This window comes from Mesoplodon densirostris, chromosome 14 (assembly GCF_025265405.1).
Source record: "Mesoplodon densirostris isolate mMesDen1 chromosome 14, mMesDen1 primary haplotype, whole genome shotgun sequence".
NCBI classification, from domain to species: domain Eukaryota; kingdom Metazoa; phylum Chordata; class Mammalia; order Artiodactyla; family Ziphiidae; genus Mesoplodon; species Mesoplodon densirostris.
Genome location: NC_082674.1, coordinates 1,426,684 through 1,443,363, shown reverse-complemented (window position 1 = coordinate 1,443,363; position 16,680 = coordinate 1,426,684). Strand labels below are relative to the sequence as shown.

The 16,680-nt window shown below is 56.1% G+C and overlaps 1 protein-coding gene across 2 annotated transcripts in view; it reads left to right on the top strand.

The window, feature by feature from the left end:
- Window positions 1–16,617, top strand: part of PXDN (peroxidasin) — a 64,330-nt gene extending 47,713 nt beyond the window's left edge. For both annotated transcript variants that reach the window (XM_060117285.1, XM_060117284.1), the window contains 11 exons: window positions 690–802; window positions 1,511–1,667; window positions 4,272–4,380; window positions 4,937–5,094; window positions 6,156–7,659; window positions 10,343–10,477; window positions 10,785–10,993; window positions 13,327–13,447; window positions 13,623–13,755; window positions 15,569–15,679; window positions 16,229–16,617. In XM_060117285.1, coding sequence (XP_059973268.1) covers window positions 690–802; window positions 1,511–1,667; window positions 4,272–4,380; window positions 4,937–5,094; window positions 6,156–7,659; window positions 10,343–10,477; window positions 10,785–10,993; window positions 13,327–13,447; window positions 13,623–13,755; window positions 15,569–15,679; window positions 16,229–16,348 — 2,870 coding nt within the window. In that variant the 3' untranslated portion in view covers window positions 16,349–16,617. The remainder of the gene's footprint in view (window positions 1–689; window positions 803–1,510; window positions 1,668–4,271; window positions 4,381–4,936; window positions 5,095–6,155; window positions 7,660–10,342; window positions 10,478–10,784; window positions 10,994–13,326; window positions 13,448–13,622; window positions 13,756–15,568; window positions 15,680–16,228) is intronic.
- The last annotated feature ends 63 nt before the right edge of the window (window positions 16,618–16,680 follow it).

Below are 16,680 nucleotides of genomic sequence, written 5' to 3'. Positions count from 1 at the left end.
GCCCGTCTCTCCCGTGTCGGCTGTGAGGACACTGCCGCCTGTGGGACACAGGTCACGTTATGTCACTGTGTCACCCCTGCCTTCCCTGGGGGTGAGCAAGGTGGCCCCGGACCCAGCAGCACCGGCTGACCCGGGAACAGGCCCCCATGTCCTCCTGGACGTCAGGTTCTGCCTCCTGCTGGCCCCGGGTCCCTGTTGAGAGCCGGAAGAGGAAGGCAGGAGAGGTGATGACCTGGGGGGTGGGCACGGAGGGGGACTGCCTGCAGAGGGTCCCTGGGGGTCGGAACCTGGGTCGGCTCCGGCTGATGGGCTCTGGGTCTGCCCTCCGGTGCCGAGCAGGCAGGACAGTGGGCGGCCCGTGGGTGAGGTCATCAGCCCGTCCCCTGCTTCCTCCCGTCACCAGCTCTTGGGGGGGGGGGGCGGTGCTTGGACTTGGCAGCCCCAGGCCGCCCCGAGCAGACCGGAGCCGTGCGGACAGACCAGATCCTGCCACGTAGGTGGAGGGTGGCAGCCCTGGACCGTCCCTCGGTCCCGTCCGGCTGCTTCACTCCGGCAGCTGCAGCGGTAGCGCTCCGTGCCCTGGGCCTGCCCGGACCGAAGGCAGAGCCTCTGCTCGCCTGAAGCTTTTGGAACAAATCAGGCGTCTCCCGGGTTCTCCACTGTGTCAGCCCGTGTCCCTTGCCTTGCAGTCACCCCGGTGTTCACCAGCATCCCCAGTGACACGACGGTGGAGGTGGGCAGCAGCGTGCAGCTGCCATGCAGCTCTCAGGGGGAGCCTGAGCCTGCTATCACCTGGAACAAGGTAAGGGCTGCGGCATGTGGCTGGGGGCAGCTGCCCCTGCCCACTGCTTCTCCAGACCCCCCGTAGCTGGAAGGCAGCCACGGTGTAAAGAAAATGAGACAAACTTTGGACATGCTTCTTTACGAGTCCTTCTTGGTGACAAAAGCAAAGAAAACCCTTTTGTTAGATCCTTGGTCCCGTAATCACTAGAGAAGGTTTCCTGTTGTTTCATTTCTCTGTGTTGTTCTTATTAAGCCCAGTAAAGAAATGAATATCAGTGTTTCATTATAAGCAAGTGTTTTAATATGAAACTTGTCCCTGGAGGTCATGCAGTGGCTCCCCGGGAGGGAAGTGCGGGTCCTCGGGGCCCTGCAGCCTCGGCCTCGCCGGGGGTGGCTCAGGCATCCTGACTTCTCCCACACCATCCACCCCAGTACACGTCCCACGAAGGTCGCCTTCTGTGCCCACGCCCCGGCACGTGCACCCCAGAGATCCAGGGAGGTCCTACAGAGTGAGGTCTTAAGCTTTTCTGGGTCTTTCGCAAGCAGGTGGGAGAAGTTCATCCCCTTGAATTGGCATCGGGCAAGTTCCTCCCAGCGCCGGCGGGTCTCAGCACAGCCACCGTGGTGGGTCCGTTAGTGAGGCCTTCACACACGGTGCCGCTCTCCAGGGAAAATACCTCTGCTCCTCAGGTTGACCCCACTGTTCCTTCCATTTACCTTGCTCCAGGATGGGGTTCAGGTGACAGAAAGTGGGAAATTTCACATTAGCCCCGAGGGATTCCTGACCATCCACGACGTGGGGCCTGTGGACGCCGGCCGCTACGAGTGCTCGGCCCGGAACACGATCGGGCAGGCAGCGGTCAGCATGGTGCTCAGTGTGAACGGTGAGCTCGCGTCACTGACGCTCCACGCGCGGTCGGAGGCGACCGAGGAAAGCAGGGGGTTTGGGGGTCCGGGCGTTACCAGAAGACAGCACATCCCAACTTTGCAGGGAGGTGGGCGGGGCCCAGAGAGGCACAGCCGTCCTTCCTCCTGCTGCTCTAGGCTCTGCAGGCAGTGTGGTCGTGCCCTTGGAGATCTTTGCTCACTCTGGGTTTCGTGGTTGGTTTAGTGGTCACCCAAACCCCCTCAAATTCTACAGCATGTAATTTACTGTCACCGTTTGGCAAAGCACTTACGTAGTTACTGCTGCGAAAGAATCCCGGCCCCTTCACTCTGTTTTCTCTCTGTTCTGGGCATGTGTGGCCTCGTGCAGTCCTGGCGTGTATTAAGTCTTCATTTTAAACCCCCAAATAGTCAAGGACCATTCCCTTCCCTGGATCTGGTTGGTGGTCCTAGAGCCAGGCAGACCCCGGCTCTGTGCTGGCCTGCAGAGCTCACCCAGGGCATCCCCTCCAGCCCCACCATCTGATCCATCCAGGTGTCACCTCCATCTTCCTAACATTCCATGTGTTCTGGGCCAACAGGGTAAAATGCACAGCCTGTAGCTTTCCATAACATCTTTTTTTTTTTAATATTTTATTTATTTATTTAGTTGCACTGGGTCTTAGTTGCAGCTCGCGGGCTCCTTAGTTGCGGCACGCGAACTCTCAGTTGCAGCATGCATGTGGGATCTAGTTCCCTGACGAGGGATTGAACCCGGGCCCCCTGCATTGGGAGTGTGGAGTCTTTTAACCACCGCGCCACCAGGGATGTCCCTGCATAAAGTCTTACAGTTCGACCCAAACCTGCACTTTGTCTCCAGCTCTCTCTGTGCCCCGCTTTCACCTCCCGCCCCCCAGCACAGAAAGCCTGAGTTCTCGGGTAACAGAGCCTCCACACCCAGGCCCCTCCTCTGGACGATCCCCCAGTTCCTCCCGCAGGAAACATCCTCCACCTGCATGTGCGTTTTTGCCTTCTCCACTTTAATCACCTAATCTGCCTTCTCCGAGGGCTGGTGAGCCTCAGACCTGCCTGGGTGTGGTTAATTTATATGCCGACACCTCACACCCCATACTCCACACTCCCTGCATGGTGCCTGGAGCCTGTGGGCACCTGCAGACAACAGTAAAGGCAAAACTGGAAACCTTTTTTTTTTTTGAGGGGGGGGAGTGTTAAGTGACCTTATTTTCCCATTATATTAGAGTATGAAGTGATTATAAATTAAATCGGTGAATCTCCTGACTTAAAAACAGTGGTTTTTTTTCAATTAATGTTTATTTTTATACTTGAAAAATAATGTTACTTTAACATGAATTAGTTATATGTAAAGTTTAAAAATAATCTCCCACCCATAATCCCACTCCCCAAAAATAACCACCCTGAACATTTTAGTGAATTTCCATTACCTTTTTTTTTAAGGCATATACATAAGTGTTTTGGGATTATTTTTCTGTGATCATTGCTTGAAGAAAAACAAAGTCAGTTTAAATCATTGGTACTAATGAAATATTAGGGTAATAAAATTATGTAAGATTATTCTGTCCATTTGTCTAACACGTGGCATAAAAATATTAGCTTCTAAAGATTAGTAAATTGGGGCTCTGTTTGAGGTCAGTGTCAGAAGGGCATATGTCCCAGTCTGGAGGGGGGTGTATTCCAGGAGGGAGGGATGTGTATCCCAGATCAAGTGAAGGCAACATTTCAATAAGGACATTTTCAACTGTGTCAGATTTTCTAGAAGTGTTGAGTATTTTGAAGGAAAAGGATACCATTTATTAAAATGCATGTTGTTGGTGACCTGGCATGAGACATTTTGAAAAATAAAGGTAAAAGATTGGTTGGAACAAGGTTATTTTATTTAGCAAACTCTAAACTCTAGAAAAATATCACTATTAAGTGAAAAAGGAATGAAAAGAGGAAAGTAGAAAGGGAGTATAGCTTCATAGGTGTCAGGTTTATCCCAGTGTGCCTGAGTGTGTGTGAACATATGTGCATGTATGTATAGTTACGTGTGTGCATATATGGTCACGTATGTGTGTGCACATGTCGTGTGTGTGTGCGTGCCCACATGCACACATGTTGGGTGTAAGAATGTCTGATCCTTCCTTGAGGGGATAGGATGAAGGGAGACTAGAGTCTCCGGAGGGTGAGCAGGCTGAGATCCAGCACCCAGGCAGGTCGGCCTTTGATGGGAGGAACACACAGAATCCACTGGAAGTTAAAGCACCACACTCTCCGCCCAGCAGGGCAGCTGCTCCGGTGGGCCTGAGTCAACGCCTCCCCTACTGGGCGATGCTTTGGTAGAAGAACAGTGTTTTAAGTTACAACTACCTTGTCCTTCTGTGGGGTGTCCCATGATTTAAAAAATTAAGCGTCTGCAACTTCCATACAGTTTGAAAACAGCTTCTCGTAGAATTTGTGATGAAATAATTTAAGGTTTGGTGTGAAAAGTAGAAATAACAATGGAGAAAAGTATGCCTCAGTCTAAGTGACATAGAGTCTAGACATTATTCTCTGACTCACTTGTGTGCACGTTTTCCGGTGATGTGTGACCTCGCATTTCCTAGTTCCCGATGTCAGCAGGAACGGGGACCCATTTGTAGCCACGTCCATCGTTGAAGCAATCGCGACGGTGGACAGAGCCATAAACTCCACGCGGACGCACTTATTTGACAGGTATTTGCAGAGGCGGGCGGGGCTTCAGAGGGTGATTCTCCTATGCAGTTTTCACCTGTTTGATGGGAATAAAACAGTTTTAATTTGAAAATCATAAACAGTGTTGGTGTTAACTTTGCTGGGGGTTAAGATAACAGAAAGATACTCCTTTCCAAGTAGAAACTGAACTATGATTCACAAATAGAACATTTAAAAACAATTTTGACTCATTATTTTGGCTTGTTACTCAGTGATTTGGCAAAAACAAACTATTTCATAAGCCCTTTGTGCATTTGTTCATCCTGGCAATTCCAAAGTGTTCTTTCTGCATTTGAACTGAAATAGTATATTGGTGTTTTTTTCTATTGACGTAATTAATTATTTGTTTTTAGTGTCTTTTGGTTTTGTTCGTTTGTTTTGTTGCCTTCCACTTGGGATGAGTAAGGTACGATATGTTGTGTCTGTAGAAACGTAGCCACAGAAATATTTAAGAGCAATAATTCTCCTTTGGGCGCGAGTGACCTTTGTTCTCAGTCATCTGTTCCGTTCTTCCCTTTTCTTCCCAAACACCCGCTAGCCGACCGCGCTCCCCGAATGACCTGCTGGCCTTGTTCCGGTACCCACGGGACCCCTACACTGTGGAGCAGGCCCGGGCCGGGGAGATATTCGAGCGGGCGCTGCAGCTGATTCAGGAGCACGTGCAGCACGGCCTGATGGTGGACCTGAACGGAACGAGTCAGTACCCGGGCGGGGTCCACACCCCGCAGATCCCTTCCCCGTGACGATGTCCAGCCGGTCGGGCCCGGGGTCTGTGATGATCGCGGTCACGTGCGGTTGCCTTGAGCTGGGACAGGCCTGTGGCTCCCCAGGTCTGATGGGAGACCCGGTGGTGACCTGACATGTGCTCAGCACGGGTGGTCGTGCTGTCCTGGCCCCCGGGCTCTGACCATCGGGGTCTCTGGACAAAGGAGAGCCCCTCGGAGGCCGTGGGTCCAGGTTGGGGCTGTTAGAGGACGCTGATGGAGCCCCAGCAGGTGCTGCGCAGACGGTGAGGGTGAAGTCACCCCCTCCTCTGCCCACTGCGGCAGGGGGGCAGGGGGCCCGCCCGTGAGCCTCTGCAGGGCCGGAGGGGGATTAGCGCCCAGAGGGTGTTTAGGAGGAAGCGTTTTCCTTGCTGGCTCTTCAGCCGTTCAGGACCTTCTCAGGGCAGCTGCGGCAGAGCAGGCGTGCCAGCCTCGCCCGTCTCTCTGGGGAAGCGAGAGATGCCAGGCTCTCGGGTCTGAGCCCGACGCCAGATGGCGACGGCAGCCCAGTGCCCTGTCCCTGCAAAGCTCCTCTCTTGTGCAGGCCTCCAGCGCTTGTGTGTCTGACTGCTTCTCCCCAGCCTGGGAAATTTCACCTCCGGTTCTTTACTGCTTCTGTATGTGGGTGCTTAGGACACTGTCCTCTGCAGAGGGGAGCTGCCACCTGTCTTCTTTAAACGTGCATGGGAGTCCGTCCCGAAGGGAGAAGCGAGATGCGTGGTGACCACCCCGCAGCCGTGTGGGGAGCGTAGGGAGCGCGGGCCCTGCGTGTGGAGCCCCAGGCGCCCGGTCCGGGAGAGCTTGGAGTGGGAGTTGGTGTGCCAGGTCCTTCCCAGCCTTTCCTGCTGGAGCTTCCTCACCTCCCTGCTTGTTCTCTCCTGGGTCCCGGCACTGCTGCTCGGTCCGGCAGGCCCAGCTGGCAGGGCCCGCAGGACAGCGCTCATGCCTGCCTGGTGCCCGGGCTGCTGAGACGTGTCTCCACCTTCTGTCCAGGTTACCACTACAACGACCTCGTGTCCCCGCAGTACCTGAGCCTGATCGCCAACCTGTCGGGCTGCACGGCCCACAGGCGTGTCAACAACTGCTCAGACATGTGCTTTCACCAGAAGTACCGGACGCACGACGGCACCTGCAACAACCTGCAGCACCCAATGTGGGGCGCCTCGCTGACCGCCTTCGAGCGCCTGCTCAAGGCCGTGTACGAGAACGGCTTCAACACGCCCCGTGGTATCGACCCGGGCCGGCACTACCACGGTCACCCACTGCCCATGCCCCGCCTGGTGTCCACGGCCCTCATCGGCACCGAGGCCATCACCCCAGACGAGCAGTTCACCCACATGCTCATGCAGTGGGGCCAGTTCCTGGACCACGACCTGGACTCCACGGTGGTGGCCCTGAGCCAGGCCCGCTTCTCCGACGGGCAGCACTGCAGCTCCACGTGCAGCAGTGACCCGCCCTGCTTCTCGGTGGCCATCCCCCCGGATGACCCGCGGGCACGCAGCGGGGCGCGCTGCATGTTCTTCGTGCGCTCCAGCCCTGTGTGCGGCAGCGGCATGACGTCGCTGCTCATGAACTCCGTGTACCCCCGCGAGCAGATCAACCAGCTCACCTCTTATATTGACGCCTCCAACGTCTACGGCAGCTCCGAGCACGAGGCCCGCGCCATCCGCGACCTGGCCAGCCAGCGGGGCCTGCTGCGCCAGGGCATCGTGCAGCGCTCGGGCAAGCCGCTGCTGCCTTTCGCGGCCGGGCCGCCCACCGAGTGCATGCGCGACGAGAACGAGAGCCCCATCCCCTGCTTCCTGGCGGGCGACCACCGCGCCAACGAGCAGCTCGGCCTGACCAGCATGCACACGCTGTGGTTCCGCGAGCACAACCGCGTGGCCGCCGAGCTGCTGACGCTGAACCCGCACTGGGACGGCGACACCGTCTACCATGAGGCCCGCAAGGTGGTCGGGGCGCAGGTGCAGCACATCACCTACCGGCACTGGCTGCCCAAGGTGCTGGGCGAGGCGGGCATGAAGATGCTGGGCGAGTACCGTGGCTATGATCCGGGCGCCAACGCCGGCATCTCCAACGCCTTCGCCACGGCCGCCTTCCGGTTCGGGCACACGCTGGTCAACCCACTGCTGCAGCGGCTGGATGAGAACTTCCAGCCCGTGGCGCACGGCCACGTGCCGCTGCACAAGGCCTTCTTCTCCCCGTTCCGCATCGTGAATGAGGGCGGCATCGACCCGCTGCTCCGCGGCCTGTTCGGCGTGCCGGGCAAGATGCGCGTGCCGTCCCAGCTGCTCAACACGGAGCTCACCGAGCGGCTCTTCTCCATGGCGCACACGGTAGCGCTGGACCTGGCCGCCATCAACATCCAGCGCGGCCGCGACCACGGCATCCCGCCCTACCATGACTACCGCGTCTACTGCAACCTGTCGGCCGCCCACACCTTCGAGGACCTGAAGAACGAGATCAAGAGCCCCGAGATCCGGGAGAAGCTGCAACGGTGGGTGTTGGGTGGGTGCAGCCCAAGGGGTTTGTGGTCCCTGGATTTGAGTGTCTGTCTGTGCAGCCTCGGGGACAGGGGGCACGCGGAGATGGGGAGGGGTCAGGTTGAGGCTTGACTTCAGAGATGAGGGCCCTGTCCGGAGGGCCTGATGGGAGGGGTGTGGAGGGATGAGATCGTCGGGCAGGACGGGACTAGCCCGCCTGCGCTTCGGGGAAGAGACCCCGCTACAGCCTCGGGATCCTGAGCGCCAGCCCTTGGCGCCACAGGACGGGCAGGCCCCCAGCTGTGGGGCTTTGTCCGGAGTCCTCTCCCTAAGCCCGCTGTCCCCCAGACCCTGGCCCATCGCCACGTCCCCTGCACCCCCATCGGTCACAGGCAGCAGCCTCCCCGCTCCTGGGAGAGGGCTCGCTGGGCCGGGGGCATGGAATTGGAGGACGCCCAGTGCGCGGGGTAGGGCCCCTGGGGACCCCAGGGAAGCCCCTCCTCCGTGGGCCCACAGAGGCCAAGGCCGGCCCTGTCAAGCCACGAGGGGCCGGGGTCTGGCGGGACGGGGCTTCCTGCCTGTAGCAGCTGCCTCCTCCCCAGAATCTCTGCGTCCAGATCGCTGACTAGACAGGGTCCTCACGACGCCCCCGCCCCCGCCCCTCTTGTGTCCAGTCTGCCCTGGCTCCTTAAGTCCTGTTTTTCTCGCTAATTGTTCCAGTCTCTCTGGGGGGGGTCTTTAGTGGAAATAACCACTCACTAGAGTTTTCCCACAAGGGTTCCCTGTAGCCCACTGGTCACTGTGCACTTACAGTATGTTCTTGCCCATTTGAAAGAATGGTTTTAAAAAGGAAAAGTACTTTTCTGTAAAGGCTCACTTGGGTCATTTTCTGGACTCTCCTGCTCACTAGGAGGTAAACTGCTGATGCTTCAGTCACACGCTTAACCCCGCGGTTCAGGCATGTTCTCTTTAGGGCCTGGCCTGTGCCTTCCGGAGAAAATGACTTTTACTCGTAGTTTATCGCAAGTTGTGAATAAGTGCACGTCATGCTCTACAGTTTAAGATGATCCGGTGTTCGTTTACATAACAGTGTCAGGTTGCCCGGTACATAAACGCACGCTCCCCCGGTACAGAGACCTTCGTGGCACGGGCTGCTCAGCTAGGGTGTGTGGACTGTCTGTATTCTTTATGCTTGAATATCCTCCACTGTTCTTGTCCAGAGTGACGAGATCACTTTCCCAGTGTTTCTTTCCTTTGCCCAGCGTCTGTCAAGCCCTCTGTGCTCTCCAGCTCAGCGCTGCTGGGGGCTGGGGGCCCTGGACCTCGAGTTTCAGGGGCCCTGGGGAGGCAGTCAGCATGACCCACCCCCAGGAGAGTCACGCGTTTACCCTCTTCTGCGTCAGACCTGACTCACCGAGTGGGGATGAGACAGGTGCCCGGGCAGAGTGACGACACGGGACAGTGGGTCCCAGCTGTGGGCCAGTGAAACTGTCAGGGAAGAGAGGCTTTTAGACGGGGCTTAAGGGAGCGTGTGCTCGCACCTGTGTTAGTGGCATCCGATCAGATCTGTCCATTTCTGGGTGCACAACGAGGGGGGAGTGTGGCCTGTGCTGGGGGGCTGTGAGCAGGAGGGTGCCCTGCCTCGGTCTGGGGTCTGTGGGGCCCACCTGTGTGGCCAATCACCCGGGGGTGGGGGCCAGACGGAAGGGGCCCTGCCCAGGAACGGGGTGTCTCCTTTGGGAAAAGCCCCTGCAGGTGGAGAACCAAACTCGCAAGGCTCTTCCTGACTGTGTTTCTAAAGTTCAGTGTGAACGTCCTCGAACTTGGATAAAGTTCAGTGTGAACGTCCTTGAACTTGGGAGAGTGAGGGTGACGTGTCCTCGGACTGAACGCCCTTCCGGCAGCTTTGCGCTCACCCCGCTCCTGAGGTGGGGAGCGCTGAGGACGGCCCAGCACGCCCCTGTCCGCGGTCAGCACCCCTAATCCAAGCAGGTGGAAAAGGCGTCTCGATTACAGGACGCACTTAAAAGGTCCAGTGGAACTTTGTATGGCAGCTGAAACTAAGCCATTATCATCTTCCGAGGGTGTCAGGAGAGATTAGATAAGAATGATGTTATAGAAGTTGTCAGCTCTTTGCTTGTAAGCATTTATTTCTAAGGAATTGGAAGAATTGGATGAAAAAGTTTGTTCTTGAACATTCAAACCTTGCTGTCTTAGTCTTTTGTGCCATTTCTACTTAGTAAGTAGTTTATTCATAGCAAGTATGTTTTCAAAATATGGTAGAATCCCAGTATTGTTTTGAAAATGTGTCTTTAGCTGTATGTAGCTTATTCTTTTTATGTATCTATGACAAAAACACTGGAAGGGTTTACATTAAGATGTCAAGTTGTCTCTAAACAGTCAGGAAAGGTGTGGTTTTAATTTCCTTCCTTGTGTTTTCTTGGCTTCTCTAAGCTTTATGTAATAAATATATCTGTGTGTTTTTTATCATGCGTATATAAACGGGAAATAGGAACATATCTTTAAAACATAATGGATAGATGCTTTAAAGAGATAAGTAGATTTTACTCAGTGAAGATCTGAATAACGTCAAATAATGATAAAGAAGACGTGAGGGTTTTATTTTCCCCTGGTTGCTGGGCTGTTCACCACGTACAGCTCTGCTCAGTGAATTTAAGGCTCCGTTTGGTCTCATAGGTTATACGGCTCCCCGCTCAACATCGACCTGTTTCCCGCCCTCATGGTGGAGGACCTGGTCCCCGGCAGCCGTCTGGGGCCTACCTTGATGTGTCTGCTGAGCACGCAGTTCAAGCGCTTACGGGACGGGGACAGGTAAACGCACATGCACCTGCCGCCAGGTAATTCAGTAGGTGGCCGTGTGCCAGGCAGTGTTTCTGGAAAGTGGCCTGTGCTGGTCCATCAGAGGAGCTGGCCCCTGCTGGTTTTAGTGCAGGTTTCTTGGTCTTTGTTTTTTGAGTGGCTCACAGTAACCTTTGAGTCCATTTTTAAGTGATAACCTAATTGAACCACTTAAGTCTCATCGCTGGCGCAACTGAGTGTGAGGAATATTTTAACCAGCCCCCTGGGGCTTTTGCGCTTCATGTTTTCCCTGAGCTTGCTCTCGTTCTGGGGAACGCAGGTTGTGGTATGAGAACCCGGGGGTCTTCACCCCCGCCCAGCTCACGCAGATCAAGCAGACGTCGCTGGCCCGGATCGTGTGCGACAATTCAGACAACATCACGCGTGTGCAGAGGGACGTGTTCCGAGTGGCCGAGTTCCCCCACGGGTACAGCAGCTGTGACGAGATCCCCCGGCTGGACCTCCGCGTGTGGCAAGACTGCTGTGAAGGTGGGCGTTCCGGGGCCCTGCCGCTCACCGGGCTCCATCCTCCTTTGGGTGGAAGCTTAATCCCCGCTAACGCACGGGCTAGAATCAGCACAGCAGTGAGAACACAAACGAACCAGGCAGGTCTAGGGGGTTGCTAAATTCTGGAGTATCCCTACTGAGCAGTACTGTGGAACCTAAGAATAATTAAAGTCATGATTCTGAAGAATTTGTAATGCCAAGAGATAGGAGTTAGTAATGAGAACTACGAAGTAAAAGAAACAGACGGCAACACTTTAATGAGGTTATTAGCTCCCAGTTTTTCTTTAAAACCTACCACACGTCTGCATTTGATAGCCTGCCTGTCTGTACCCGCAGATAAAATAGGAACAAGAAACAGATCGAACAGCTTGCCAGACATCAAATTTAATTTTTAAAAATGTGTGCTATGTGTTCTAAATGTCCAGAAGAGCTTGTGTAAGCAGAGAAATGTGCTATAAAACACCTTCTGAGGACGTGGAGAGGGACAGGCGGCTGCGCGGTGGCCTCACCCAGGCACCTGGGAGCCCGGGAAGGTGGCAATGCCAGTCCTGCTGCCGCGGCTGCTTCTGGATGCGCCGTCCAGGCGGCTCCTACGCGGCATTCCTGAGCCGGGTCGTCGCTAACCTCGACGGCACGTTCTCATTGGAACATAATTTTGGTTTTATTCAAACTGTGATCAGAGACCCAGGGAACATTGCAATGGGGGGAACATTGAGGACCCATTCTGGGTAACCCCGCTCTTGTGGTGAGGAAGTGGGGCCCCGAGCCTGGGGCAACAGCATGGGCCACACAGCCCCTGCGGGTGAGGTGGGCAAGGAGGGCCCAGAGCCCGGCCCCCGGCCCTCAGCCTTCGGCCGGCGATGCCCGTGGACACCAGGTGTAGAAACCAGAGTTTTCTTTTCCACCTCATTATTTCCGCAGGAATAGCCCTGGCCAGGTTCTCGCTAGTAATTAATTTTAATGAGCTGTTATTTTCATTAGTAAGTATTGAAATCTGGGTTGATGCACGTTGTGTGTGTGTGTGTGAGTGAGTGTGTCTGATGTGATTCTGTGTCTGTGGCTTCTCTCTGTGCATATGTATGGTGTATGTAACTAATACATGGAATACGTAATGTGTTAAGTATAGATATAATGAATACGATTTGCAACGTTGTAGGAGAACTCACATAAAAATTAAAATTTTGCTCACTACATGCACAAGTTTCCAAAGCATTAATTTCTCATTTTTATAGCTGTTGGGAACTTGTTTTGTTTTTTTCACTTTTTAAAAAACATATTCTGACTAGTATATTAAGGTCACAACAGGTTTCCACACATATGGCAGAGAATTTGATTCTTGTGTTTGCAGACAGTTGTTCTCTTTGAAAATCATTGGGAAAAGCCAGTCCTACTTTTCAGATACAGAAACTTCATTTTCTGATAACTTTACCAGATAGATCCCCTGTAGCTGCTTAGAAACGAACAGGACAGGTTTTCTGGTTTTTTGCTCCAAAACCCCGAAGTCCTCTGAGAGCCTGAACCTTGGATCCAGGCTTTGTTCTCTGTGTCACAGCCCAGAGCCTTTTCCTGCTTCAGCTGGACGGCCAGAGATTTAGGCACTTGATGCAATTTCTGACATCCTTTCTTCTGGATCCTTTTCCTCTTAAAAATAGCAGGCATCGCCCTCAGCTGACAAAACTTAAAGAATGTTTTATAAGCTTTATCTGTTTTTATTTTAGTCCAAAAGCCATATCTAAAAAGTGGCAGAAAGAAAAGAGTTATGGTTTGTCAGAACCAAATGTCGGTAGCTGTTATCAACACCTCAGTGTTTATAAAAGACTCACTTAACCCAAACTTTCTTAAGCTTCATCTCTTAATCGTATATTTGTTTAATCCAAGTACGAAACCTGCACACGTGAGAAACCTAAGAAGCTGCTCTTGGGAGGATGCGTGTCTTTTTCTCTTGACCAAAGTTATGAATTTCAGCTTCTCTGTGAGGACTGATGAGTCACGGAGAGGAAGACACACACATGCACACACTTTTGAGATCACTGTAGAAGTTACTGAAATAGTACCAACAACTCCCGTGTGGGCAGGACAGCAGGCGCATGCTCCACCCAGAGGAGGGTGTCGTCAGGGGGGAACACTGGGGGTTGGGGGGCTCCAGGCCACTCACCTGGGGAAGGGAGGGCAAGGGGAGTGGGGACGTTGCCTCCACCCCTGCCGACCTGAGCGCCCAGTGTGTCCTGCAGGAAGGACAGTGAGACTTGCCGAGCTCTTCTTAATGTCCCCTTCATGGGAGTCGAGACCCTAACATGTCTGCACTTTGCCCTCAGACTGCAGAACCCGGGGGCAGTTCAACGCGTTTTCCTACCACTTCCGAGGCAGGCGGTCCCTTGAATTCAGCTACCGGGAGGACGAGCCAGCCACGGATGCTGGGCCTGGGAAGATGCCAAGGTACGGCCGGGCCCCGCCAGGACCCTGGACCGTGCACCCTGCCAGCTGGCCCTTGGGTGGGTGGGTGGGGGTGCCTCGAGGGCACCCATGCAGTCACTCCACACGCCCCGCCCTCGGCCCCGGGAGCCGCACACCCTTGGCTGTGTCCTGAGTCTCCCTTGCTTCTCCCAAGCAGAGCCGGGACGCCTGGGACGAGGCTCAGTAACGCTTCGGCCACCACCTTTGAGCACCCACCTGTAGCAGGGACCAGCGACTTCCGGGAGTTTGTCCTGGAGATGCAGAAGACCATCAGGGACCTCAGGAAGCAGGTTGGGCGCTCCCCATCCTCACCTCCCCGGCCTGCCCGGCCCCCCTCCACCCTTGGGCCCGGTGTGTGTTTCTCCCGTGATGGTGACAGGAAGATGCTGCCCACACGCCCCTGGTCCTCGGTCCTGGAGCCTCCAGGGAGGTCACTTCTGTCCCTCGGCCCTTCTCTTTGGCTTGGCTCCAGCTGGGCCACCTTGAGCTGCCCTTGGACTTCCTGGGACCGGGGGACCCTCGGCCATGGGCTGCCCACTGGCGCGTTGGGTGAGGAGCGCGGGTTCCCCCCGAGCACTGGCTGTGAGGGGCTCTGGTTCAGGGCCACACAGAATTCAAACCTCAAGCCCTGCCCAAAGCCTCCTCTTCGGGGATGACTGTTAAACCTCTGCTCCCAGGGGGGATCAGGAGGTTTTGATGGAGATCGGGTCCCCTTGGATGCCAGAAGGCCACGGGCACGTCCGTACTCCAGGGCCCTTCCCTGGGGGTCTGCAGGGTTTGCAGACAATGAATGCTCTCCCCTCCGCACCCCGCCCCTGCCATGTCTGTACGGGGGTCTCAGTGTGATGTCACCTAAGTGGGAGTGAAGAGTGAGATCTCAGGTTAACGGGACGCATGCAGATCTCAGAAGTGAGTTAGTGAGAAGGGCTTCTGATGCTGTGGAATCTTCCAGAGACAGGCCTGCGAGTGGGGGATCTGTGGTGCAGGCCACGTCCTGCTTCTGGGGGTCTCAGTCCACGGGCTTGGGAGACGTTTGTATCTTCCGTTCAGCCCCGGGGGGAAGTGCGCCGGCTGCTTTGCATCTGCCCTGTGCTTGCCCTGTAGCTTCTCCTCCCGCCTCGGGGTCTGGGGACAGAGTTGACAGCCTCAGGTGCTAACAGACTCGCCACAGTTGGGGGGGCGGGGGGAGGGCGGGCCTGGGCGGGCCTACCCCAGCCGGCCTCCTGCTGGGTTCAAGGCCTGGACAAGAAGCCCTTTGCCTGGAGCTGGAGACAGAAAACACAAGCAGATCCTAAGCTGACCGCACAGTGTGTCCTAAGGGCCCAGGGTAGGGCTGCACCCTCGGATGAGTGCCCAGGCCCCGACCCCTGAGAGTCGGCCCCAGTGAGTCCCCAGGGAGCGGCGGAGAGGCCTGGTCGCTCTGCACAGACGGGTCAGGCTGACCGGAGACGGGGGATGCAGGACGGGGTGGTGAGAGGCTGGCCACCCCACGCCCGGCGGTGCCCGTCCCACACCTCGTTTATCAGTCAGTTGAGACTCGGAAAACCCGAACGATGGGCTAAATAAACGAGGTGGAAATTTACTCTCCTCTCACGTATCCCAGAGGGAAATGGGCCGGGGCTGCTGGGCCCTCCACGGTGCACAGGCCCCAGGGTTTCCAGTCCCCCTCACCCTGTCAGCGCCTCCCTCCCAGCAAGAGGGTGGTCCCAAGCAGGGGCCGGTGTGCGTCGGGGTCAGCAGCTGGTCACAGCCCGGAGCTCCTTTGTGAAGCTGGTGCAGAATGCTCTCATCACCGGTCCTGTGTCGGCATTCTCTTTGCTTCTTTCTAAGGTTTCTCTTCTCTTCTTTACCGACTACTCACCGTATTTACAGTCCATGCACTTCTGGCCTCAGACACGGTGGAGGTCAGGCTGTTGTCATGGAGCTTTTGGATAAACAGCTACCAGCTGCTTAACGAGTAAATCTGAGGTTCCAGGAAAGTGCTTTAGAATATTCACCTCGGTCCCCGTTCGTCGTGAGCCATCGTTTCAAGTGAGGGAGCAGGTGCGCGGTCCCCAAGCTGCCCGCCGCGTCCCAGTGACCAGCGCTTCTGCTTTGCCGCAGATAAAGAAACTCGAGTCTCGGCTCAGCACCGAGTGCGTGGATGCAGACGGCAGCTCGCGCGCGGACGGTGCCACGTGGAAACGGGATCCCTGCACCGTCTGTGAATGCCGCGTGAGTGTGGATGCCGCGGGGGACCCGGGCAGGCAGCAGGGCCGTCAGGGCGCTCGGCTGTGGGGTCCCCTCCCACGTCCCTTGAGAACTCAGGGCTCTTCCCCCAGAGCCGTTGCTGAAGGTCAACACGGACATCACTGCCCCTGGTCAGCGCGGGGCTGTCCACACTGTTCTCGGTCCGGGAGCAAGTGGACCGAGGGGGCAGTGGTGGCTGCTGGGGAGAGGGGCCTGGCCGCTGCCCAGGCTGGGCGGGAGTTTCAGGGCGGGGTTGGGAGCCAGGACAGAAGGACGGCGGGCGGGTCGGTGCAGATGGGGAGGGGACTTCGTCCCCTGGCCCTGGAGGAGCAGGGGTCCGTCCGGTGTCCCTGGTGGTTGTCAGGTTTGGGCACAGCCCTGTCCTCCCAGCTCCTCTCTAGCCGGCCCTCCTCCTGGTTGACACCCAGGGACGTGATCCTGGGGTCCCCAGTGGGAGGTCAGAGCTGGGGGTGGGGTGAGATGCAGGGGCCGGGTCCCCAGGACTGACGGGCTCGGGCGCCGTCTCTCCTCCAGGACGGGCAGGTCACCTGCTTCGTGGAGACTTGCCAGCCGGCCGATTGTCCAGCACCCGTGAGGGTCGGCGGGGCCTGCTGTCCTGTCTGCCCGGGAGACTCCGTGGGGAAGAAGCCCTGAGTGCCTCTGAGCCCTGAGCTTCCCCCTCGTCCCCTGGAGAGCGAGGCCGGAACGGGCAGTGCAGGGGACAGGGGACAGCGAGGCTGGGACGTCTCGGGGCCACGGCACGGAGCCGTGTCGGAACTCGCCCAGGGGGCTCAGGCCGGAGTGTTCGCCAACAGACCACGGAGCAGACACGTGTCCTAACTTCATGTTAGATTTCTCAGGTTTTTATTTAATTTTTTCTAAATGAAAAATTGGTGCTACTATTAAATTGCACAATTAAATCATTTAGGCTCCTAAATTGATTTCACCTAATATCACCGTTTCTTCTCAACTGAAAGTTAGTCCCG